Source organism: Astatotilapia calliptera, chromosome 15, assembly GCF_964374335.1.
Source record: "Astatotilapia calliptera chromosome 15, fAstCal68.1, whole genome shotgun sequence".
NCBI lineage: Eukaryota > Metazoa > Chordata > Actinopteri > Cichliformes > Cichlidae > Astatotilapia > Astatotilapia calliptera.
Window position 1 is genome coordinate 4,778,914 of NC_137436.1, and position 26,087 is coordinate 4,805,000.

The 26,087-nt window shown below is 40.7% G+C and overlaps 2 protein-coding genes across 3 annotated transcripts in view; one reads left to right on the plus strand and one right to left on the minus strand.

Moving 5' to 3' along the window:
- Positions 1 to 1,980: 1,980 nt before the first annotated feature.
- ora6 (olfactory receptor class A related 6) lies at positions 1,981 to 4,636 on the minus strand. Its single transcript, XM_026143108.2, has one exon. It carries the CDS (start codon positions 4,286 to 4,288, stop codon positions 3,362 to 3,364), a length of 927 nt encoding a protein of 308 aa, XP_025998893.1. The 5' UTR covers positions 4,289 to 4,636; the 3' UTR covers positions 1,981 to 3,361.
- A 3,016-nt stretch (positions 4,637 to 7,652) lies between these two features.
- The window catches only part of LOC113006512 (bromo adjacent homology domain-containing 1 protein), a 25,668-nt gene continuing 7,233 nt past the window's right edge, over positions 7,653 to 26,087 (plus strand). Inside the window, exons 1-2 of one of the 2 annotated variants that reach the window (XM_026142529.2) lie at positions 7,653 to 8,170; positions 24,961 to 26,087. The exon at positions 24,961 to 26,087 is cut by the window's right edge and continues 667 nt beyond it. In XM_026142529.2, the coding sequence (XP_025998314.2) occupies positions 24,981 to 26,087 (1,107 nt within the window). In that variant the 5' untranslated portion in view covers positions 7,653 to 8,170; positions 24,961 to 24,980. Of the gene's footprint in view, positions 8,171 to 16,817; positions 17,185 to 24,960 lie in introns of those variants that run through there. The other variant, XM_026142528.2, reaches the window with a different exon arrangement.

Genomic DNA, 26,087 nt, shown 5'->3' on the forward strand with positions numbered 1-26,087 from the left:
ATACCGTTAGACCCTATTGGGTCGCTAATATTTTTAGCAAAACGCTCTTGATCTAAGCATAAAGTAATCTAATTTACAGGCTAGGCCTACGCTACCATACCGGAAGTGTAGTCATAGCTTATCCGGAAACCCCAGTAATAAAAATGTAATAAAAAGCTCCATAATAATAGCGAGATGGCATTCAATGTTTGAATTTTAGCCACGTGAAAATCTCAAAAACCTCCACAGTTCCTCCACTTTATCTTTGGGCAGCTGGGCTATATAGGCTACACTCTAGCCTACTGTGCTCTGCATATGTTGTCTATATGCGCATTTTGTGTAAATTGCACGCCCTAAATTAAGTGCTGTTAAGCCATTTTACCTTAGAAAGACATAGACATGGGAAACCAAAGGCAACCCTTTAGCCCAACAAAATCAACATGAAGACAACTGAATTGGCACACAATGCTTATGTGAGTTGTGTACTTCTGTTTAGTACCAAAAGGGAAAAACAAAAACATATGCAAAGGTGTTTTGATACCTGCCACAGTTTTTGATCAGCAGGAGGTGTGAGAGCCAGTAAATCTAGTGATGTATGTGACTGACTGAATAAATAAATAAAAGTGTTCAGTATATTTCTGCGTTGTTATGCCTTATCGTTGCGGTAATAACACTTGTATAAACATATAATAGATAATAGCACATAACAATGAAGGAAAAAGCCGTTCATTTTTCCTCATTCTGATATTTTTCTAAATTGATATTACATAAGTTTCATTAAACATGAACCATACAAAACTTACCTCTGCTCTACAGATGTTAACACTGCGGATAGCTAAGTATAAAATTAGTACTAAATCACATTTTCAGTCGGGCTCTGCAGGATCTCTGCTTTTCACAACAACCTAATAGCACAACAACACAAAACAAAAGAACGACTCTCATTCAGATCATCGGCCACGCAATCTTGTGATTTAAAACCCCGTGTGGGTTAAAAGAAGAAGAAGAGAAGAATCAACGATTTATGGTATGAGAAGTATTGAGCGAACGGGGCGGTCAAACAAGGAAGTGGGTGAAAAACGGCTCACAGGCGACGACCCATCTTTTGTGTTCCACGTGGAACTCTCGTGGTGATGTTCCGCGTGTCCAGTCAAATCGAAATCACGTGCACTTATTTTGTGTGCGACAAATGGATACTAAAGGTACTTGCAAAAATGAGACTGTATTCACTAATAGTCCACACAGAGACACAACTTAGAGCGAAATCTCCCACGCGAGGTCGTGCACGGACTCGTGAAATGACTTTAACATTGCAAAGTGCTTCGCCACCAACCACAAGTGCCCTGCAATTATACAGTTTATTACACATTAAACGTAAGGCAGGGGGTTGATCAGTGGGGGGAAATCGAATCAAAGGTTCATAATAAGTGCACATGTAGAGATGCCTCCGTGTATCGGGCACGTTTAAAGGGGGCGACATTCATATTTTTATTTTAATTATCGGTTAAGTATTTTCCACATTGTGCATAAAAAATGCCCACGTTGCTCTAATCTCGTAACACCTGAAAAACAAGCATCAAGTGGGTCTTTTTAAAAAAAATAGTAAATCAGCACGCACCGTTTGCCTCCAAATTTCAGTGCAAGTCACTGATGTGTAATCAGCAGTGGCAGCACAGACAATTACCAGAGCACAGATTCGTACGGCTTTTGTCAGTTCTGTCACGACTATCAAAGCCATATTAAAATCACTTTGAAACGGCAAAATATTTACCTCTAAATCAAGATTGCAGACCTGGTGATCCATAGTTTGTCAGGATTACGTTAAAGGTCCAAATGAAGTCAAGGGGTTGAAGTGGGGGGTTGGAAAATGGTCACATATGTTGTATAGTCCTATTCTATAATAATAAAATTAGAGTACAGTATTAGTGTCATTTCACAACTAGGTTAAATTGGTCACTATGAGTAATATGTGACCTATGTACTATGTATAACAACTTTCACTTTCACTGGGAGACTGATTTTTATTTTTTTTAAACTGATATCACAAATCAAGCTATGGTCATAGTGTAGTATTTACGGTTTATAAACATGAAATGACAGGTTGGGCTGACTGCAGCTGTCTTTGTGCAAGATGGTGAATTGCACAGAATTGCTTTTTCACTCAACCTATTGTACTGTAAATACAGGCCATGCTGCTTTGAGTACAAGACTAATGGCTATATACAAACACAGCTGCCATGTGCTCAATTGCACTGAAAAATAAGACAGTTTATCAGCTAGCATTTGTCCAAGGAATGATGGTCCTTTTGTACTTTTACCATAAAAAAACATTTGCTGTGAAGACAATTCAAAGTATGCATCACTGAGAAAGATAAGTACTCTTTTGATCTACATCACACTGAAATGACAAAACATAACAAAGGAATGCTTTCATTTTTATATTAGATGTAAATGCAGACTCTAAGACAATGCTCTATGGATTTAGTGATACAAGTTTCTAAATTATCACCCTCTTCTTCCTGTGAACTTGCAAAGTTTGTTAGCCTAATATTGTCACATTGTCACATTTATAACATTCTTACACTTATAACATTCTTACAGAAAAAGAAGACCTCAATTTCAACAAGTCAGAAACAAGTGTGGTGTAAAGAAAAGCTTTAAAGGTAAATCGTGTAAAATCCCACCACTAGATGTCAGTAGACTGCAGATTGCGGTCAATTGGGTACTGTTTTCTTGCCCCTTCCAATTCAAGTGCATAATCCTAACTATGGTGGCCAAAGTAGGACAAATACTCAAATATACATATATTGTTAGATTCAAACTGTTTATCAGAGGGAAAGTGTGATTTTTAGCACACTCGAGCCTAACATTAGCTGGCACAGTGTTAGCTTTTGTTGTTGTTTAGCTGGCTCGTGTGGATATGGGAGGGTCACATGTCTGATCTGCTGACAATAAGTAATAAGTGACAATATCAGGAATAAATAAGGATTTTCATTTTGTTAGAGCCCTGACTTCAGTTTAGGAGACAAGGCTTCAGGTGAGGAGGAAGGAGGAGGAGAGAGAGAGCAGTGGCGGAAGAGGAGAAAGACATAACGACAAAGAGATGATGAAAAATATATGTACACAAATGTTAAATGTCCATATATAGTTTAATCTATAAACTAAAAGTATCTATGGCATACTATATATTTGGCCAGTCTCTAGCCACATATATAAAACGCACTGCGGTGGAGCACTGATATCCATCATAATTCTAAGTTTATGAGAAGGCTTTAAACTTTTACAAGAAGTAATTACACAGGATCAATGTACTATATTCAAGAGTACAACATTTTTTCTTCTCTTAAATAACTTCAACAAAATCACTTGCTGTATCTTTAAATTATCCTTTTTTACAGCTGTGGGGAGGGATCATGTTATGCCCTATCATGTACATGTATGGAGAGATGGATGTATAAGATATTGTGATAAAGAACTGAGCTTCAGACCAGAAAGGGAATTCATATGGGTTAAAAGCCAACTGAAAAATCAGGTAGGTAGTCCAGTCCACCTGGAACAATCCCATGGCTCCCAGTACAGCTATCGTACTCCACTGGATCTTTGTATCTTTACTCTCCCTGCTGAACTGACTTGATCCAGTCTCGTTAACCGCTGGTGTCACTGTCTTCCTTTGGCTCAGCAGCACTGTGAGGATGAGGCAGCTGGTGACTGTGACGATAATCAGAGGCAGCAGGTGACACGAGACGATGAACAGGTATTTGTATATGCGGTTGAACACTGGACAATGATTTTGAGTGCAGTGAAAGAAGTCTGGAGGGCACATGCTGCTGTTTCTTGTGACGTTTTCCGCTTTGCTCTCCTGGTCGATGACAAACATCGGAACACTGAGCAGCACGGAGAGCATCACAGAAATGCCGCTCACCGTCCAGGCTGATCTGATATTATCCAGGAAGAGTGGGAAGTTGACCCTCGTGTTTACATCTCTCAGCTTCTGGTAGCGAAAGATACAGATGAGGACAGTGAAGAAGATGCTGTTAATTTCACCAATAACAGTTACGAACTCCAGTAAATAACACGACCAAGTGCCCGTGGCGGTGGAGGGAGTCTGAAGGATGATTATGTCATAGATATTTATGATGACAATCTCCCACAAGTTGGCTGCAGCAAGTCCGAAGAGAAATATCTCAAAAGATTTAATGTGGAAGAAATTAATCTTAATGATGGAAGCGATGAGAATTGTGTTACCCATAAGACCAATGGAAGAAAACACCAGTCTCAAGCCCAGGAGGTTGACAGAAAGCTCAGCCATTGTGGGTAAAAATCAGACTTTCCAGAATGGTTGTAAAAGTGTCTCTGCTTTGCTGCATCACTGACCAAACCCAGGTGTCATTACATTCTCAGAGATGGTATGAATCCAGAAAGGTGATTGGCTGCGCTCATTACACAGTAAGGGGGAAAAAATAAGGTGGGGTCCTGGATAACAATGAAGGCTGGGAGTCATTAAAGTTTTACCTCTGAGCCTTTCAAAGCTTCATCTTGAGACCGCATACTGTGTGCATGTGACGTTTTATTTGTTTCCACTGGCTGACATCATCCACTGCGGATGCAAGAGTTCATTTACAGCTTTTGACAACACGTTTTCCCACTTTGCATTTGTTGTTTTATTCTGCGGTTTAACTGGCGCACTGTACACCAACTTAATCACAACTTAATAAGAGGATTATTTAGAAAATGCTGAAGGATATAACCATTTTATAGGAATAATCTCAGTGGGCTCTTCACTTAAAGAAAACCAGTAGATATAATATCAGACCACAGGTTGAAGTATAAATAGTTTTACTCTGATCGACACAGCAACTGCCTCATAGCTAATAATATGCACCTTACTGATTATATGTCTGGGTGTAACAGTCATCTCACATTTGAGTCTCTAAACACACGTACTTCTGCACACTTCCTGTTTCAGAGTTAAAGAATCGGTGCATGAACACGGTTTGAGAGAAGAACTGCAGATTCTTGCAAATGTGGTCAGTCAGACACAACAATATGATGAATTTTGGATAAATACATGTTTTACCAACTAATTTGTTTCTCATAAGTTAGACACTTGACTTTAAGCTATAATGGAGCAGGGGCTACTGGACCCTGCTGTTTTCACAGGATCGGTTCATGTTCCAGCTTGTCTCCTTTTGTCTTTAGTGCTCTCACTCTCTCTCTAGTTAGTCGTTCTATTTAACTATGCCCTGCATCCTGATTCAGCTTAATTGTGAATCCCACAGTGTGTCTATGTGTGTGTAATTAAGGATAAGCCCTACGCTGGAAGTAAATTGGTAAACTTAAGTGTACCGTAATGAGCTTGGACAGCTTAGGAAGCTGCAGTCTTTTATCACAATCGAGCAATTATCAACTAGAGACCTGATCAAACGGAATTACATGAATCATTTCATCCTAATAAACCAGAAGTTTGACTGCCTTTGAACTTGTTGAATGTAAATTAAAATGCACTTTACTGAATTGTGTATTTTGTTTAAAATGTAAGTGCAATGCAATACCAGTGCCAGTACACATATACTGACATACAATGACAGCAGAAAGCAGGTAAAGCCTTGAGCATTTTTTGCATTGATCCCAATGTTACTAAAAAAACTTTTTCTTGAAAACTTGACATTAATATAACAAAAATCTCTTAAGCACATGAACAAAGTTTGTCCTTGTACAACTGTACCCATAGGCAGAACAATTATTTTTGCATAATACCAATACCGGCACACACACACACACACTGACATATAATGAGAGCATACAGTGGGAGCAGTTAACATGTTGACATCGTACCATTTTTCATAATTTCCACTAACAGTACATTTGCTTAGGTAAGTACATTTAAAACAAATTAGAAATGAATCAAAAAAACAAAACATACTATATTGGACTCTGTTTGATTTGCACCATAAAATTTTATTCAAATCTTAATATGCAGTGGCTGTGGCAGTCAAAATGCATTACTTGCCAATCATTTTTTAAGGTGCTGTACAAAACGCAATTGCTCATTGGAGGAATCGCATCTGTTTACCAGTTAGTGAAAATAAAAGATGTGTTTGACACTTGTGGTGAACTCTTAGCTGCCAAAAAACACCCCCCTCCCGCCCCACTTATCTGTGAAGTTAATTAAGGTTTTGGAATAGCTTTATAGAAGAGACAAACATTAAAACGAAGAGGTAAAGCATGGAGTCTTCCATTTTGCGTTTTCACTTGCTTACATAGGTGATATATATATAGGTTTTAACAAAGCAAGATTTGTACACAGTGCCTCGGCAGGCCAAAGGCAAAATTACAGGGGAATAATCAAACAGCCTCTTCTGTTATTTATTAATAAATTTATTTTTTATGCTGCATATGCCCCTTTTCTGTTAATGGAATTAAATTAGCTTCTTTTCATTGGATCCCTGTTAAATCCAAAATGTAATTTCCATAAAAAGTCTTGAATGACCAGGCCCCATCATAACTCAAAGACCTCTACAGTATCATTTTATACTAACAGAGCTATTTTCTCTCAGATTGCAGGCTTTCTTCAGGGTCCTGGAGTAGAATGGGAGATTGGGTAATTGTTGCAAAACATATTTTTTAAATAAATGGTTACTACTGGATTATTATCATGTAGTTCAGTCAGTATGCAACAATAATTTGAAGTTATTTGCCTTTTTTTTACTTGTTAAGGAATCAATGCTCTTCTTGTCAAATGTACAGCAAGTACTCCACCTGCCTTCACTCGTTTAACCATCTCCTCATGGGCACCCTCTGGAGTTGTCCTGCGGTGCCCGTGCCACCAGGGAATTGGCAGCAGATCATCTGGGTTCTGTGGGGTGCGTGTGGGCCTGGATAAGGCTTGTTTAAGTGCATGTTCACAATTAGACTGGGATCCTGGGAGTTCAGAGACAAGGTCACTGCCTTGCGCGCTGTTCTATAAACTACTCCTAAACAGTTCTTGTTTTCTGTTGTGTGTGGCACACTGTCCTGCTGAGTGGGGAAGACTGCTGGCTGCAAGTGGGGAGTCCCCATTGCCATGAGGGTTGTGTGCTTGGGTCTGCCCTCCAATAATGTTTATGTGGGAGGAGCATGTTAGTGCAAGACCACATAACAAGAAGAACAGTGCATCAACACTTCACCTGTCCGCGGTTTGAACGCCGTGGCTCACATTAAACATGCCGAGGTTCATCAGGAGTTTCACTTAGACCGAATGTTTGCAACCGTTCACGTGGAGCCAATGCAAGCAAGCAACAGGAAGTTTTTTCTTTTGTTTTTTTCGTTTTTACTTGTTTTCTGCCCTGAACCCCACTCTGTAGCACAGTGGCTTGTGTGCAGGTGCTTTCATGCACACTGTGACGCCCATCATCGCGTCCAATTAACCCCACAGCGCATCCTTCCAAGAAAGTTAAGGGGCGGATCCAGCGAGACAGCCGCGTGGATACCTCTTTAAAAGGCATGTTGCTATCACATGCTTCGGCACGGAAAGTAGGATGAGGATGTTCTTGTGGTCGTTATGTAAACCATATTTGTCACTTACGATTTAAACGAACGCGGGGAGACTTTTTTTTGTTGCTGAGGATTTCTTCAATTTGCGCGGAGGGAGGGGAGAGGACGGAGAAAGGGGGGTGCAGCCCACCCAGTCTGTCAGCGCTGCAGTCAATCTATGGTGTGGTGTTGTGTTTTGTGCTGCTAGTTGTTGTTCGGGCTGTGCGCGTTGTTAACGCCAAAGGGACGGACACAGACGACGTGTGTGCGGGCTGTTGAAACGCCAATTCTCGAGGTTTGCTGCCGTGCTGCCGTCGGGAGAGTGAATGGGATAAGAAAAACAGCCAGAGCAAAGCCAGCTAGTCTCTCGGAAAAGAGTGCAGTCTCTTCTTGCGAGAAGAGAGTTGTTTGCCTCGTTCTCCCCTCTTATTTTCTCTCTTCTCGCCGTATTTTTTTTAAGGAGTTCCTTCGAGTGGAGAAACATCGGCGATATTCGTGCTCATTTCCTCCACTTGATCTGCATCGGTTCGCCACTCGGATGAGGCTGACTTGTCTTACCTAGCGATTTGGGGGGGGGGAAAGAAAAAGAGGAAGAAGAAGTGGTCCTCACACCAGCGAATCTTTTTAAAATTTTGTTTTTTAGACGAGGTAGTCCCTGCTACAGAGGACCTAGGTTACGGTAAGTGACGGCTGCTCCGTACTATCGTTTCTCTTTCTCTGTGTGTGTGTGTGTGTGTGTTTTTATTCAGGCAGAGTAGAGGTTACATGGACAGCTTTGCTCTTTTTGTGAGTCCCCCGTTTTTTAAAGTCATGTCTGGAGGACGTTGCAGAGGTAGATAATGGCCATGATGATGGAGGAGATATTCACAGGGAGTGGTACTCGGTCGGTACTGGCCGTGTAGAATGTGTGTTAGCGTAGCCCCCCCCCAACTCCCAATTTTCTCCCCCATCAAAAGGTTAACACCGACTGGTAATAGTGCTGTTGTGAACACGTTGAAACAAGGTCAGAGAGAGGGACACGGCGGCCCGCGAGCTCGCTAATATTGTGATCATGTGGAAGGATGCGCAGATGGACACACCTGGCCGTCACTCGGTGTGGCTGCGCGCGCACGACTGCTTGCAAACTTTAAGTCTCGAGGCTTTTTTTTTTCATCTCGCTCTCTCTTATTGCGACGTGCTCTCGCGTGCGCGTGATTCACGCTGGACCTGTTTTTAACGAGCTTCTCGAAGTAAACAGTTCATCAGCTGCAATCAAAATCAAGAGAAAAATAAAAATAAAATAATAGTAATAATTTCGTTTTTAATGACGAGGGGTCGTAATTGCTCCGACAATTAACCCACATCACAGTTTGCCAGTTAGGGCAATGGGCTCATAATAAATTATGTCACAGACGAAACCCCCCTCCGGAGGCTCATGCTGTCGGTGATTGATCTCCAGCAGTGTTGGGGACCGTTTGGGATAAGAAGAATAAGAAAGAACACTGATTGACTGGGTTTAAGCAAATTCTAGTATTTAACCAAACAATCTAGAAACTGCTTTGTGTAATGATGATGTACTAGAACTCCAAATCCTCCTCAGTATTGATTATACAGCTCACAAGCATATTTGAGTGGTGCCTAACACGTCCTTATTCAGTCACCTGAGCACCAGAACTACATGTAAAAAGACAACTTTATTGCTTTCAAGCTTCCACTTCTATTAAAAACATACAGAAGTGTTTACTGTTTGCAAGTTAATACTGTGGCTGTGTGAGGTGGAGCTACTTTAAAAATTCAGCTTGTGCATTCACCAACCAAGGGCTCCACTGAGATGAATGCAGTTAAACTTATTTAAAAGAAATAAAAAATAAAGCTGTGTAAATGAAATCATCTGAGAAGTTTAAAGGTGAATTGCCTTTTGCTGGAGCTGCTGAGACAAATAAGCAAAATAAGTCACAAAACCAAGTAAATGAGTATATTTTACAAGCTCGTTATGGAGTAAGAGTGTAGCTAAGTTTAGCTGAGGTAATCACTTTTTATCTCTGTTGGTCACTTACTAATCTAAATAATACCACGTCGGCTTGTCAGAGGAAGTGCAGGTTTTATTGAATCAGTCGATGGAGAAGTTTCTCCACTGCTTGCGCGTTTAGGCTTGGTGTACACCACGAGTGACCTTTAGCCTCTGTGTTTCTTTCCCTTGTTCACACCATCATAAATGCATCCTGTTTTCTGCCGGGTCTAATTTTTTTCAGGTTCGTCTGTGAGCCTGTCCTGCAGTGTGCTGTGCTGCCAGGCCACACTGGTTTATTGTAGTTGATCATTAATCTATTGGAGTTTCCTCAGCACTCATTCTTCAGCCTGCCGGATCACTTTACCACTCTTTCCCTTTGATCCAGCAGACAGTGCCCCACGCTTCACTTAGCAATCATAAATGTCATGAAATTTAATAAGGAAGTCTTTTTAATGACTCGCACCTAGACCTGTCATTAAATAGCCATGCAGGACTAATAACTGAGTCATAAAGGCAATCCGCTGTGAATTAGCAATGGATTTCTGCCAGCATACAAATCTATTGCTTTAATTATCAATAAAATACTCACTGTTGGAATCGTTTTGGAGTAGCACTATATATTATTTTTTGGATAATTAAACCATCTGTGCTTGTTTCTATTGATTTTTATTCCTGCGCTGTGTGTCATCAATCAGTCGTTCTAATCGTTTCAAATACTTTGGGCATTATTTTTATTTTCCTGCGCTGTTCAACAGAGTTGTCTCAAGCCGTTGTTTATTTATTAATTGATTTCAGAAAGACTAAAGATTCTGTCCATGTGTAATGATAATTTATCTAATTACTGCAACTCGTGATACTCTAAAAGCTTCATTGTTTCTAGGCTACCTGTTGATACATTTTATCAGATAAAAAGGCATAAAAATATTAAAGAAATTAAATCAAGCTTGACAAGAATAATATTTTTTTCTTTCTGTTTTTACTGAAACGACCAGACTTTACACGTAGAATAAGAAATGTTCAGACAGCTGTGATGGAGCTCAGGCTCAAAGGCCAGCCGGTGTGTAACAGCTGATTGAACTGTGAAACTGTGACCCCGGTGTGAAGGCTCAGCTGTGTGAGGTGGTGAAAAGAACAGGCTGTGACTTACTGTTAGTTCCTGAGCGATCCCATCTCTGTGATAATTAATAACTGCAGTGAAGTCTCCTCTGTTGAAACTCGCACTCTGTGGATGCACGTACCGACCCTGTTGCTGTGGAGCTGCAGGTATTTAATGAACTCAGAACCCTACAAACACCTGTAAGCAACAACTTCAGGTCCAGTTAAAGGAGCTGAAGTCAAATCTGGATTGGATTAACGGTGTTCCTCAGTAATAACCTCCTATAGACAGGTCTGTGTGTGCATCGTAGCAGCAGAGCAGCCACAAAACATAAGGAAGTTTAAAACTTGTTTCAGCTGCTCCCTTGTTCACAAGAGGTCGAAAAGCAGGTCTGACACAACCCTCCCATGGATTTGCGTGTCCACCTAGTCTCAAATCTGGGATCTTTTGGATGTTAGGCAAGCGTGTTAATCACTACATTCATTTCTGCTGATTTATGTCTATATTTTGAGCCAAAGCATGTATCCTCCATGGCTTATAATAGTGTGATTTGGACATTATCTGCAATAAAACAAGTGACCATTGTGAGTATGGTTACTGATGATCATGTGCCTTTTATGGTGACCCTCGGGCATTTATGATACACACATAATGTGGTGTGTGTATGTGTGCGCATAGACGTGGCACTGGTTCAACATCAAAAAGCATGAATCCACAAATCTTTACATAGTTCCAGTTAGTTACATTACACTGTGGTAGAAAGTAACTAAATACAGTTTTAAACAATTAAAAAAGGTTTATGTAAAAAGAAAAACAATTTTGTAATCTTAACATTTTTAACACAAAAGCTCGCATCCTGTTAAAGTGTCTGACGACTGATGACTGTGAGTAACAAAAGCCTCTCGGGTGGTTTTATTTAAATGACTGTTTGAGGCCAGAGAAGAAAAACGATCGAACGTTTTAGACGTAAACAAAGGTTATGGGGGGGAAACAAAATCAAATTTGCGTCACAGAACACACACCTTCTCCCATGAATCATGTGATGACTCATCACTCTTTTCACTTATAACCCTTTCAAAGGAGGATATTCTGTAAAAATAAATAAATAATACTAATAATAATAAAAATACCTGCCTGTGTATACAACTGCAAAACAGTAGCTCCACCTTGACCGGCTATAACAGGAAAAACTAGAACTGTGATAATAGCCACAGGGACCGAGTACTTTTCCTTTGCATGTACTACTTATGTGCCTTTTACTTTTTATATAGAGGACCTCAGCTTTTTATGTCATTTGTTTACAATATCCAGTTCTTACTTGCACTGATGTGTGATTGGACTCGACTAGGGAAGTGTAAACTGTGATACTGCAAAAACAGAGGGCTCAAACAGTCTCTGAAAAATCCCTCTGTGTATCTTTTTTCTTTTGTTTTGTTTTTTTGGTCCTGACCTTTGTTAATGGCTGTAAATTGAATTTCATTTGAGTGTGACAGTCAAATACTTTGTGTGCCCATATGTGTTTACACTGGCTGCCGTCTGAGTAGTTATACACAGGAGCGCCTTCCAATGACAAGCCAGATTACTGTCACGGTTGCTCGGTTTCATTGGGAGAGGCTTGTTTATGCTCATTTGCTGTCGTTGTCCTGAAGGAACCCTTTTACCTATATGCTGTGTTAGATTAATCGCATCTGCTGGACTCTTTTCTACCCCATTAATGCCCATTATTGCAAGTGTTAATATGCGTGGCGCCACCCTTTTACGGTTAGTGCTTAATTTAATAATTAACCCATGTTGGCGTTTTTACGACAGAAGCCCTGCCCTAATCGTTGAATTCATTTTCAGTGCCCCGCCACTCTCTGTGTCCAGTCATTCTGACACTTTTATGCCTGCCATCTGTATGAAATTTTAATGACCCAACAAGTTGAATTGTGTATGTGTGTGTTTATCATTAGGCTTAAAATGTTTCTTTTTTTTTTAGGACGGGATCAGGTGACCCTGAACCCTCCCTCGGTTATAGGGAGTAGTCCTAGGCTGCTGGGGCCTTCCCAGTGTTTTTTTTTTATTTATTTTTTTTATGTTTGGTGTTTATACACCAGCCTGCATTTAATCATTAGGTATTACTAATATCTGTGTCTTTTGTCCTGTCTCCCATCCCTCACCCCCAAACTGGCAACACTGCCCCTCACTGTGCCTGGTTTTCCTGGAAGTTTCTTTCTGTTTAAAGGGAGTTTTTCCTTCCCACTGTCACCAAGTGCTTGCTCATAGAGGGCTGTCTGATTGTTGGGGTTTTCGCTGTATCATTGTGTGTTCTTACGATATAAAACACCTTGAGGGGACTGCTGTTGTGATTTGGCGCTACATAAAACAAATTGAATTGAATTGTGTGCAGGCCTTTGGAGTAGCTAACACTTAGATCCACGTTGGACCGTAAGGACTGGGGTTTGTTTCCTCCTGCGTCTGACCAGCTTTGCTTTTCTTCATGAGAAAAAAACAAAACAAAAAAACCAACAGAACAAAAATCACCACCCACTGTTCTTACAGTCAGAGTAAAAAGATGAAGTAGTTTGCTGGGTTGGCTCAATAATTGGCCTCCATCTCTGTACTTGAGGCTCACCAATACAATGAAAAGAACCGCAGTGAAACGGACTCAAACGAGCTCTTTTGATTCTGTTTACTGAACCACCGAGGACCGACTAAATCTGCTTTCTGCACTCGGCTGTAAGGGTAACTGACGTTGAACCAGTGTGCATAATAAAACATTAAGTCTGATGGTTTTAAACTAAAATTTTTATTTTTTTCGCCAAGTGTTTTGACAAAAGGATGTGTCTGTTTACAGTTTCAGGTACATTTGTAATAGCTGCCGGTAGTGCAGCTTGCTATGTCTTCATAAGCCACTCTGACTGGTAGATATTATATGTTCAAAGGAACGAGAGAGCGAGCAAACCAAAACTGTAACTTTGAAGTGACACTCTTCACAAATTCTGCCTTTTCAGCTTCTTCATCTTTGAACTCTACTTGATTTGAGCCTTAACATCTAAGACAATTTTAACATTTGATCTGGAGAAGTGCTGTCGCCATGGTAAAAGCAGCATCCGATCGTTATTTGGTCCATTTGTTCATCATTGTTAATAAATAGTCCTAAATGGCTTTTTTGGCTATATTGTGTCCATCTATTAATTTTCTTAACTGCATACTCAAATTGGGGTCACATATTTGGAGTGAGCTTTTCTTTTTGAAGTAATAATGGGTGCAAGGATCAGTGTGTGCAGCTGTCTGCCTCTATGAGATCCGTGATTCAATTGGGTGCCTGATTTAAAAAGTTTTTCAACTTGGTTAATTCATAATGTAAGACGTATCTGGCCACCTGTTGGATGTCCAGTACTGACTTTTCTTTTTAGCTCTGCTCTGCTCTCCCACAGTCCCTTAAAGACATGTCCAGCTAATATTATCAATTGCTCTAGCTAGTGGTTAAATCCTTCATGGTGCGTTCTCATTTGCTGCTCTGGAGGATGCATTTGATTCATTGCTATAAAAATGGTGAAATTAAATGGCACCCAACTAGAACACATACCTGCACGCTGTTCTTGCAGAATGCCGGCCTTGGTTATTGAATCCTTCCGCTGCTTCCAATTCCTGTGGATATGATTATGCAGTAAAGGAGCTGCAGGTTTCTCTTGGCATTTTCCTGCTTTATTGTTTGCTGAAAAAACCACCCAGTTAGAATTTAGTTGATTTTTAGTAAACCTAAGGTGACCACAGCTTCCATTTTCCAAAAGGAGACCAATAACTAACCTTTTCTGCTTCTTTGTGTTTACTTTCTTTAATCGATTTACCCCTGTAAAGCACTTAGTGACTGTTTCTTGTCTCTAAAAGTGCTTTAAAAATAACTCAAAGTTACTTTACTCACTTTTAAACAGAAAGTGTTTGAATATAGTCTCCAGTGGATGATCGTGCTGTTTTTTCCCTCCGGTGAACCAATCAATACCAACCTTCTTAGGTTTTACTTCTGTGTCCGAGCGGTATTTCCAAATCAAATCTTCACTCTCCACAAGTGGCTTTTAGAAAATGCAAATTGTCTTCCTGACAAATGATACCTGATTAGTTTTTTAAAGAACAATGCATCTGATTGGATAAGCCTCTCTTGAAAAGTTGAGGTATTGATTATCTGATGTTGCGCAATGTGACGGCCACTTGACTCGACTTTTCTACAGCAATGGAAAGACTGGCCTGTGACAGGCTTCCTGTAGAGGGTTTCAATTGATGTAATAACTTTGTATTCAGCTCTTGCTGTGTGTGTGTGTGTGTGTGTGTGTGTGTGTGTGTGTGTGTGTGTGTGTGTGTGTGTGTGTGTGTGTGTGTGTGTGTGTGTGTGTGTGTGTGTGTGTGTGTGTGAGATTCAGCCTCTTTCAGCCTTTCATTACCATTTCTTGCCATTAAATAAGTATGTTGTTTGTAACAAGTAGCAAAGCAGGTGCTCTTATTTCAGGTTCTGATTCTTTCAGATTGCATAACCAAAAATAAAAAAAATAATTCAACAGTTTTTTAAGCTTTCTGGAGCCTCAGTGGAAGGAGAAAAACACACCAGCAGACACTCTGTACAGACAGATAAAATAACAATAGATGAACTATGTTTTTAAGCAGTCAAACACTCGTTAAATTAATAGAAAAATGAAGAGTCTGCTTTTTTAATAAAAGTGTGTCGTGATAATTGAAATATCTGAAAGGGGCTAGGGAGCAGCAGATATAATTTTTGAGGCTGTGATGAAAGGAAAAATAATTTAAAAACATTTTAATTGTGTAGTTTAATTCCCAGCTATAGTTTAATTATTTAAATTTACACATAAAGTATAAGCTCATCAGCAGACAAGCTTACTTTAAATGTAGCAACTAATTAATTAATTTATTATTATTATTAATTTTTTAAAATAAGTATTTACACTACTAGAGATTAGCTTTATGTGAAAACCTGCTGCTGCACTTTTTAAAAATGCACTAGCTCACGTGTTCATGTGATGACCTTGGTTTGATCTAACAGTTTAGCTTACACTGGTAACACATATACATATCAGTCAGTTCAAATATAAATGTCTCAGTTTTGAATGCAGGAGTCTAGTGAGATAGATTTTAGAGTATTCCAGTAATTTGTCTGCAAATGACAGTATATGTGCTTATAGTTGGATCCGTAACTGTGCATGGTGGAGTTTGCTTAAATTTTCCTAGAAGTGAAGAAACATGTGGGTGGAACATTTAGCACCGTTTGAGCTTCGGACCTCCCGTTTGGAGCATGCCTGATTTTCCCCCTGCAGTTTTAAAGACATACACATCAGGGTGAGTGTAAAGAGGCTATATCGGTGCACCAGATGCAGACTGATCAGGTGTTGTACTTTTATATTATTTAACCCTTGTGCCACCATTTCAACTGCTGAGTTTCACAAAGGACTGCAGAAGAGATGTGTTTGCTCTATGGATGCTTACTAAAAAAACAAATTTGATAACCAGGGAGAAAAGTAGCTGAAAAAGGTGGAAAAACAGATAAAAAAAAACAAACATCCTCAATCACCCAGATTTGTGTTGTTAGGATTCAGGTGTGTGTTTGGTGCCTTGGTTGTTTGTTTCTCTGTTTTTGCCCTTTCCCCCATGACAGCAGGGACAGAGATGGGGCAAAAAAGCAGAGAGGGTACCCCTTACTTTTTGAAGTTTTCAAACTTATGGAGAAGGTAGATGGGTGTTACCCACTGCAGTCTAATTGGCTTCTCTGGTCTCAGCTCTTTATGGACAATTAAATGAAAAATGAAGGTCCTGCATGAGCTTGATTTAAAGATGTATTTTTGTGTAGACAAAGTGGAGTTTAACTTTGAACCTTATAAGCCTGCATGTTAATAAAAACTGCTTTAATACAAAAAAGTCGGGAATTAAAGTGAGCTTTAGACGGGTTTAATCCCCTTTACATCTCCATAACTTAAAGAACCTCAGTTAAACCTCATATCTCACATCCACCACACGGAACACTGTTGACTCATGGCCACGTCCTTGTTCAATCTTAATGAGAAATGTCTCTGGACGTATTTTAACAGTCTGGCGTGTTTTGGTCACGATAAGATGACAGGGGTGAGGCTCCGCGCGGTGGTATAGTGGGGAGGAAGGAGGGGGGCGGCAGTAGCCTAACGTCCATCGCTTTTCATTGTGTGTTTTATGTAATGGACCCAAGTTACCTCGCGTACTGCAGTTATTTAGTTTTCTGCATGTTTGTCCGACATGGGAGAAGAAGGGGGGGGGGGGGTGGCGAGCGAGGCTGGTCCGTATGGGAACTGGTTCAGATTAACTTTCTGCCAATCGGTGGAAACCCAACCAGGAAGAGCACGCACACATCTCACAGGCAGCGCCACTGAACGTCCCCTCTCTCTTCTCTTCGCTTCACTCCTACCCAGCTCTCCCAGTTACGGAGCTCTGCCATCGCACCAGTCCGGCTCCGTCTCTCCTCCCCTCCCCAGCCCTCCCACACCCCCACCCGCTCGCTCTTCCCCGACTATCCGTCCGTTTGTCCGTCCTTCCCCGCAGATTTGTTCGACGGTTCCCGGCTCTGCTGGAGGAAGCGTGGCGGCGAGCCGTAAGTTACCACCTCGATCTTTTTTTTAAACACACATGTATTTTTTGGGGAGGGGGTGCTATCTGGCTGTGAATGTTTGAAGTTGTGTTCCGACTGCCCAGCCGTCCAGAGAAGGAGCGCAGAACCCTTTTTTTTATTATTATTTTTTCGCTTCGTGCACCAGAAGCGACACACGGGGCTGCTGCTACGTGCCATAACCTCACAGCTCTCAGCTAGGACTGGGATCGGGAACAGCCACCGCGTCGCTGATCGGGAATCCGGTCAGAAAATGTGATCAGGAGGGGTGACTGCCCTTTATTTTTGCTTGGTGTGTGTGTTTGTGTGTTCTGGTAGCAACCCCCCCTCCACTCCCCTCCCTTCCTCAACCCGTATTTAGAGCCTGGCTGGCTACTTCAGATGGGCAGCTACGTCAGGCTGTACTGTATCCCATCATACTGTATTCCACGGCCACTGTATATAAATTTATATATATATATATATATTAACGCACTTATTACAAATCTATCCAGGCATGCATATCTAGCAATCCGCCCTCGACATCCCTGCCAATGGTGTTAAAGCTCCGACTGTCTCGGAAGAAAGCCAAAACAGTAACGCAATGTTTCAGATTCTCTCAGGCTTTTATCTCTTCTTGAAACAACAACCCCCAACCTCCCCTCTAAAAAAACCCCCATCATGTCAGCGCCTCGTGTTGAACCTGCCCATCACCACCGGCCCCGACACGGAAAATGTAAAATAAGAAGCTCTCAGTCTGATCCCAGCAGCCACCTTACCCAGCTGGTTATTTATTTTTGATGGGTGCTCTGTGGGGTTTTGTGGCTCTGCCTAAAAGTTCAAGGCAAGAGCATTTTTTTAAATAAAAGAGAGAGGTGTAATTACAGGTTTTGATGCAGGCTGATGAGCCCTTTATGAACGTGCCCAGCACAACTGTGGTAACCAAGTGATCTGCAAGGTGTGTCCTATCTGGTGTTGCCTTATTGGGCGGCTGTAATGCAATGTTTCTTTGACCGTTTTAGTGTCCTTGTTTTGACTTGAGCTTTGAGTTGCTCATCCAAAACGAGGTGATTTCTTTCCCCTGAATTTGAAGAGGCGAGAATTTTGAAGTATTTCATTGCAAAGGTGGAAAAAAGGGGGACTGTCGGAAATGTTTGGAGCGTGAGTTTTAAGAGGAGTGTAATTTTTTTAAAATTTAATTTATCCAAGAGTTAGTTTCAGGGGAAGAAGGGAAGAGTGCTTGAACTTTTCTCCTTTCCAGAATCCGGTTCTTTCATTTATTGTGCTGCAAAAATATTATTGTGCTAAAGTTAATCACTAACTGGTCTTAAAAGCTTGATTATTTAGCTTTCTTTTTTTTTTTATTTAGTGCTGTGTTTCCTCTGTTATGTTTGTGGTGTGTTTTTTCCAGCAGAAATTTCAGGGCATCCCCCAAAGAAGGTTTTGCTACAGCTAAGGGTGGGAAAAAAATTCTAGAACTGAAATAAAATGACTTTTTTAACAGTTTTAACAATGGGCAGATTTTCAAGTGGCTGGAAATAGATTTGTGTAACACAGCGTGAACTGCCTTTAGTGCAAAAGGGTCAGTCACACTTTTTCTGGGCCAGAAAAAACAAAGATTTTTCAAGATATTGCAGGATAGTTAAATAGATGGTCACTCAAGGTTTCATTAGTTTTTTTGTTTTTGCTTTTGCCAAGGTAACGGATACAATTTCCTCCACACACACCAATAATAAGCCAAACTGAGCTCAGCTGAATATTATTTTTATGCCTTTGCAAGCTTTTTGGTGTGGACCTCCACAACAGTCCCAGTTTGTTATGTGGCCCCTTGGGGAAAATTAATTGCCCACCCCTGTCTCAGGCCCTTAGGGATAAAAAAGTGATGCTTTGGCTAGCTTTCATAGCGCATGACAGTTATTCTCAAGTGTACACTTGAAGGGCACACTTCAGAGGCTTTTAGCATTGCCACTAACACATAAAATGCCATGTAATCCAACTATAAATATTATTCATTTATTTACACGTATAGCTAATTTGGATTTTCTATTTTAAACGCCGTAATTACTCCCAGCGCTGCTGAATTTCTGTCTGAGTTGCTTGGCAACATCAAGCCGCACAGGCTGGGGTTTGTAAGGCTGGACTAGTTGTTATAATCCTGACAAGTTTAAAGATTTTCATGAAGAGATTTTCTTAGATTGCTGTCAGTCTGTAGAACAGAACAGCGAGGCTTTCTGCTGTCCTTTTTACACTTGTACAGACTGCCCCCCCCCTCACAGAAGAGATGTCTCTCTCTTCTTCTCTCACTTCCTCACTTTTACACTCTCAACTTTGGTTGTAGTTCCTCTGCCTGCGGTCTTCTCTCTCTCTCTCTCTCTCTTTTTTTTACCCCTTCACAGCTCAGATCCTTAGACTCGAGCTACCGGCCTCACAGCTGTAATTATTATTTAAGTCATTATTAAGGCATTTGACTTGTCAAATAATATACACAGAGAAAAGAAGGTGTTTAGTTAAACTGGTTGCTAAAAGTTAATGTTCCCAGCCAATCAGACTCCTCAGAAATCTGCTCAACATGCTCATGAATACTTTATAGCAAGCTGTGAAGCAGCAATAACCCAACATATAAATATCCTATAATAGTTATTTATTAATGATCTTATACTGTTATTGCTCTTGAAACATTTATTAACTGTTTATGCCCAGCTGTATGTATCACAGGAGCTTATACTAACAGACACTTGTATCTGTTTACAATTGCATCATATTTAGTAGTATTTAACTATTTAGTCATTGATAGTTTATGTTTACATCGAGGGTAAAGAATGGTGTTACTCCCACAGATGAGCTCCTTTTTTCTGGTCTTTCATCACACTGAGATCCACTTTGATTTTAACCTTGAGTCAGGTTGGTGTGATCTTGTGGCGAGTTATCAGATTTCACGTCGTATTCTGAAAGCTGGTCTCAGCTTTTCACCTGTGATTGGGTTTGTGTTAGGATTAACAAAGTCATACGGCGAGGCAGTTGCACTGCTTCGCATTTGTGCTCCAGGAAATTGAGAAGTGAACTTTAATGCTCAGCGTTAACACGCTTTGCTGTTTGTCGTTTAGCCTTTTGTCTGCTTTGTGTTTATTAATAACGGTTGACGTTGGAGGCCGACGCATATCTCACACTTATTGACTCGATATCAGTTGTGTAGCTTGATGCTGTTTAATCATCATTACAAAAAAAGCCATCTGGTTTGCTCTTTTACACCCAGAGCCACAAGAGTCCTGAGAAATCATGCATGTCTCATCATTAAACGAAAAAAAAAAAAAGATCCTGGTGTGTTCTCTGTATAATTGCTGAGAGGATCTTATGATCTGTTTATAACCAATTAGAGATGGAGTGCCGGGTCATTGATCTCCCAGCAGATGTGAAATTACTTCCTGCGGATCACCGGACCTAACTGTGTTTAAAGAACCAAATTGCCGTTCTGCCAGAAGGCTGCTGCACAAGATAATATGAAGCAGGTTATTCCTTGCAGCGTCTCCACACCTACAACTCTCGGCAGTGACCCCACATCTGATGGAAAAATTGCAGAATCAGGATAAATGCTTTGCTTTTAATCTGGACTCCGACAGATCGTTCATTCTAACAGGTTTAGTGACACTTAACAATTTTTTAAAATCTTGAAAGCAAATCAAATATGAAGTAACAGCACCACCAAATTTTAGATTTGAAGTTTGTCTTTCAGGTATTGAATTTCAGGTTCAGCCAGCAAGGTAACACCATTAAACCGATTACATCTTGTCTGATAAGCTCAGCCTGAAGTAAAGCAACCTTTGCCACAGCAAAGACTGGGAAGACACGCAAACACAAGCCATATCTGAGCTTATCGCGCCCATGGTTTTTAACTTTTATCAAGACAAAAGCTCTTTGTGAGGAGTGTAACATGGAAATGTTTTAAACTCCTCTAATGTCACATTAATCACTGAGTCAGAAAGTTGTCTTCAGTTTTCATTAGCCCTTGAGCTAAAATCGGATTTGATACTGCCAGGATCTCTTGCATGCTGGAGTGTTGGACCGCCTTGAGGCTGCGCAAGCCCAGTCAGATTGTGGCCGACAAAATCCAACATGTTAGAAGAATCTTGTCGGGTTTCTACTGTTAGCGAGTCATCTATTGGGATAGAAGTTTCTGGCCTCGAACGTTTTCGCACCGCAGAGAAATCTGCATCAACCATCAGGCCTCTCGCCGCCTCGCGCAGGCACACTCATCTGAACAGATGCCTGTTTGGCTCCATGTAGAATAAACTGGGGAAAACATTAAAAAGCTTAACTCTGATAATACTGCGGGTAACCAATAGAATCATTCTGATCTAAAGCTCATTTGGGGAAATGTTTAAACTTTAAAGCCAGTATCCTTGCACCTTTTAAAGCGAGGAGAATGGAGAGACGAGCAGCAGCTGTAAATATGCGTATCAATCGTCATTAAGGAGGATTTCATTATCCGATTATAGCTAATTATGGAAAATATGGTGTAGGACAAGAAGCTCCTGTGGGTCGGGAAAAAGAAAACCTTTATTTGATTAACAAAAAAGAACGCCCAATGATGGAAAACTTCTAATTGTGTCTTGGTTTCTTTTCCTCGCGGTGCAGAATGTGTCTGCAGGGTTATTAAATGGAGATATTGGTCTTTAAAAGTTTAACCCGGCTCATTAGCTGGTACACGATCGTGCATCTTTACCTTTTCCCCGAACACTAAAAAGGAAATGTAATGATCTCTGTACGGGCATTATTTTAAAACGCAAACATACAGTGTGTGAGTCACTCTCTGCTTGTTTGTGTTGCAGTTTTACGCTGAGCGCAGGGAGAGTTTTCCGCAAACACTTTCTGGCTGATGCTAATTAGGTTTAATTGTTAAATGATTTCACGGTGGGCTTTGGGAATCATCACATATTGTGTTGTATTGCAGATGGAAAGATTCTCTTTCTTTACATAACACGGGCGCTTAGAAAAGTAATGGGAAGCTGGACACCATCCAATTTAAAACGGCTAAAAGTGTCACATTTAAATGGGCTTCAGTTTATTTGCCTTATTTTTCTCTCACTTGCACTTATTGTGGTCAAAGATGATTTTTTTGACATTTTCCTGCCAGACTAAACACTGCAGACTAAACAATTGGCCTTAACAAGCTGCTGCTTGCCTGCTGTGTGTACATGTGGTGATAAGGCAATGAGCACAGTGAATGAATGGCACAGTGCATCAGTTTCTCCAGTGCGACACAAACCCGTCATAATGAGAAGATCCCAGGCACACGCACAAAAGCTGCAGCTTGCCATATGATCTGATTACAAAACCGTTCAGCTGAATCTATTCATCATTAAGTTTCTTTATGTATTGAATCAGATGTTGGATTTAAATCTAAGCTGAGGGCTTATGCAAGATAGTCGGTATCTTTGTTTTGTGTGTGGCTTGTTGACTTCTGCTGGGTTTTTTGGTTCTTTTTTTTTATATCCTGTCTAGCTTTGTCTCGTCTTAAGTTATGACTGTTGAAAACATTTGAAGTAATCTTTGGTCTCAGTGTCATCCCTACTACACAGCATAACACTGCCTGGTCTGACCGCGCAATGTGGCAGAACTCAAGGGCTGAAATAGATCTCTATGGATCCAGTTAAAGTTTTTTTGGTAAATGATTTGAATTACTGTTGACAGGGAAGTCTTTTTTATATTGTGAGCTACCTCCCAATATCCACCATGTCACTAGTAACCTCTATATTGTTGGGCAAAGATAGCCTCGTGGTAGCACTCGCCCTTTTGTATGGATTTTTTGCCGAAATGGAAAAGCCTAACTAAGAACTACAAGGTAAAGGTTCATGTAAAGTACTGTAGAAAAGTCTTGGGCTGCCCTTAAAGGAGAGCCAGACTTCCTTGTCATTTTTTTTTTAAAACCTGGCCTTTCGCAAGTTTTTTTTTTTTTTTTTGGACATTGACTGTTTCACCACTCATTTTCAGTCCAGTCCTGACCATTTTCAGAGAAAGTTTTGTTAGCCTCTTAACACTGACCTATGAATCATTCAAGCTTAAAAAAGACACCCTAACCCGTGTTGTGTCTACACATAACAACTTGGCAAAGAACCAGTTTTAAATTGTACTTTTAGGCACTTTGTTACTAGCCGCCTATTGCAGAAATGCATAATTTGTTCCCAGTAGCTGAAGTGCCAAAGATATCACAGTTTGACAGGCATAAAATTGTATTTTCAAATCAACAAGGTGATTCCCAAAGAACCATTGGCTAAAAAGTGCAGTGTGTTTGAGGAAACTGGACAAGTGGTGGGCAAAATAAAAAGTGGCAAATGTGTCTACAGTAGATGGAGGTCGTGCCCTTAAGAAGCAGGAAAGAAAGAGCTGACACAGGACCTGAGAGGTGCTTCAGTGGCCCTTCAGTTTATCCCATTTACTGTTCACTGAAGCCTCATCAGAAATGATGTCAGTGCAAGGGTAGCTGTCAAGATGCTGTTCTTAAAGGAGGGAAACAGAGAGAAGACTAAAGTTCTTGTGTCATGTTATCCAAGTGGTAACAGGTCTTACAGAGTGAGGAATCCAAATGTAAAACTTTTGGCCCAAATCAATATGTACAGAGGAGTTCAGGAGAGAGGTACAGCAGTGAGTTAACTAAAACCAGATGTGAAAAACATTTGCTAACTAAAATTTAAAAAAAAAAAATAGACATTTGAAAATAATTAAAACGAACTGAATTTATTTAGTGAAAAGTAACTAAAAAAAAAAGGAAAATAAAATAGAAATATCCCTAGTTTTGGTATTTGTTAGGTTGGTCAAGCTTTAATCAAAACTTGCCTTATGAGGCTTTGATGGATGTATTTATTGGAACTTTGGATTTCTGCGAAGACTGTGAGGCTTGTTTTTATTCAGTGTTTTTAATATAATAGTGTTTCTGAGTTTCCTAAATCTTGCCTTTACCATATACCCTCAATACAATAATAATAACACTAAAATTAACACTGAAACTAATAGAAACTAAGCTAAAACGAAACATTGTAACACAACGAAAATTAAACTCAAATGAGGAAACTCACTTTTGGAACTAGCTGAAACTAAACCGAATTAAAAGCAAAAATCAAAACTAAATAAAAATCAAACCTAATTAGAAAATACAAACTATAATAACTCTGGTGTCTACAGGCATCAGTACACAGTGGAGTCTGTCATGTTTTGGGGCTGAATTTCAGCCAGTGGTTTGGGGAATTTTGTCAAAAATTTCGAAAGGAATTATGAATGTAGAAGAAGTATCATCAGATTTGAATCCACCATGCAATACCATCTGATTGGAAATGGCTTTTTTTCAGCATGACAATGATCCCAAACACACTGCCAGTGAAGTTAAAGCATACCTGGATTGAAAAGCACATGGAACGCAGCCAAACAAGAGTTTTGAACGTCCTTCAAGAAGAAGTCTGAAGAAACCATAAGAAAGCTTGCCTAAGAGAGTTTAGCTTATGTTGAAGAATAAAGGTGTTTGTACCAGATTTGTTCATGTTCGTATAAATTGTTTCACCTATTTCCAATTCTCCTGCATAATATAACAGAGGAAAGGCTTAAGACTTGCACAATACTTTATAAGACTTTGTTTAAAATATATTCTTGTTTAGAAAGTGGTTAAAATACTACGACACCCTACGACTAACCCTTACTGAGTTAAGGCCAGGGATTGGTTGAGATCTGTTGTGTAAGAGTAGAAAATCAGCACAAAAGTGGAGTTTTGACCACTTGTTCATCTCTTCTCTCTAGGCCACATAGACAAGCATGTGATGACTCACGCAAGGCAGAAGGGTTCCCTTGGGCACAACCAAAGTCCAGAGTGGTGGGACAACAGCTGCCTTTGGCCACATGGTGGTGCCATGGACGGCGCCTGGCCTGAGCGCACGCTGCGATTTGGCAGGACAAAGAAGATAAGCGAGGTCACTAAAAAAGACAGAAACATGGCCAAGAGGATGAATGACAAGAGGGAAAGAACAGAAAGATCAGAGCAGAAAAGAAAGGTGGACCGGAGGCACGTCAAGAAACGGGACAGGAAAATGTACCCTTTGCGAGGGAGGGCTGGGAATTCAGAAAGTGAAGGACTCAGTTGCCATGTCCTCCTGACCCGACTGGAGGAAAACATTCGTGAAAAGCAGAGGTCTAAGGAAAGTAAAGGAAAGGATGGCCGCAGACGATTATCTCACAAATCCAAGTCCAAAAAAAGGAAAAGCAGTGACGGAAAAGAGGAGAAGTCGTCACCAAAAAACAAATTAAAATCATGCAGTGGAAGTTATAGCAAGAGTATTCGGTTGGGAGTCTTTCAGCCACGCAAGCGGAGACTGGCTTCTCTCAATGCTGAGGCGGTAAACAGCCTGCTACTAGAAAGAGCCACTGATCCCCAACCAGCAGCCAAACAGGCCAAGAGACAGGAGGAACCCATAAATGCAGGGGCTTTCCTGGATGCAGATCCAGTGAGAGGTGGTGTCTGCGGAGGTCTTAAGGCTTTGCGAGGGACCAACACTAAAGGCTCCACATCTCATGAACTTGAAGCGTACCAAAGCTCTAAGCCTGCCAAGAGGGCCAAAGTTAGCCGAGGGGATGAAAGTTTGGGGATGAGTCAGGAGTGCCTTGACGCTCCTGCACCCAGACGGTTGGCTGGACTTAATGCCGCAGCCCTGCTGAAGCTAACCAGTTCCTCTGCTACCAGTAAACAAAGAGCAAAGGCTGCACCCACAGCTACTGTTACTTCAGACTGCAAGGCTCCCGTCGTGGGCCCGACCCAAAAGTCGCACTCGAGGGCCAAACTTCAGCACAAGGGACGCACACAAAAGCAGAAGGGGAAAAAGATCCCTCCCCTGCACAGTGGCTGCACAGCTTGCAAGAAGGCAGGCTTTGAG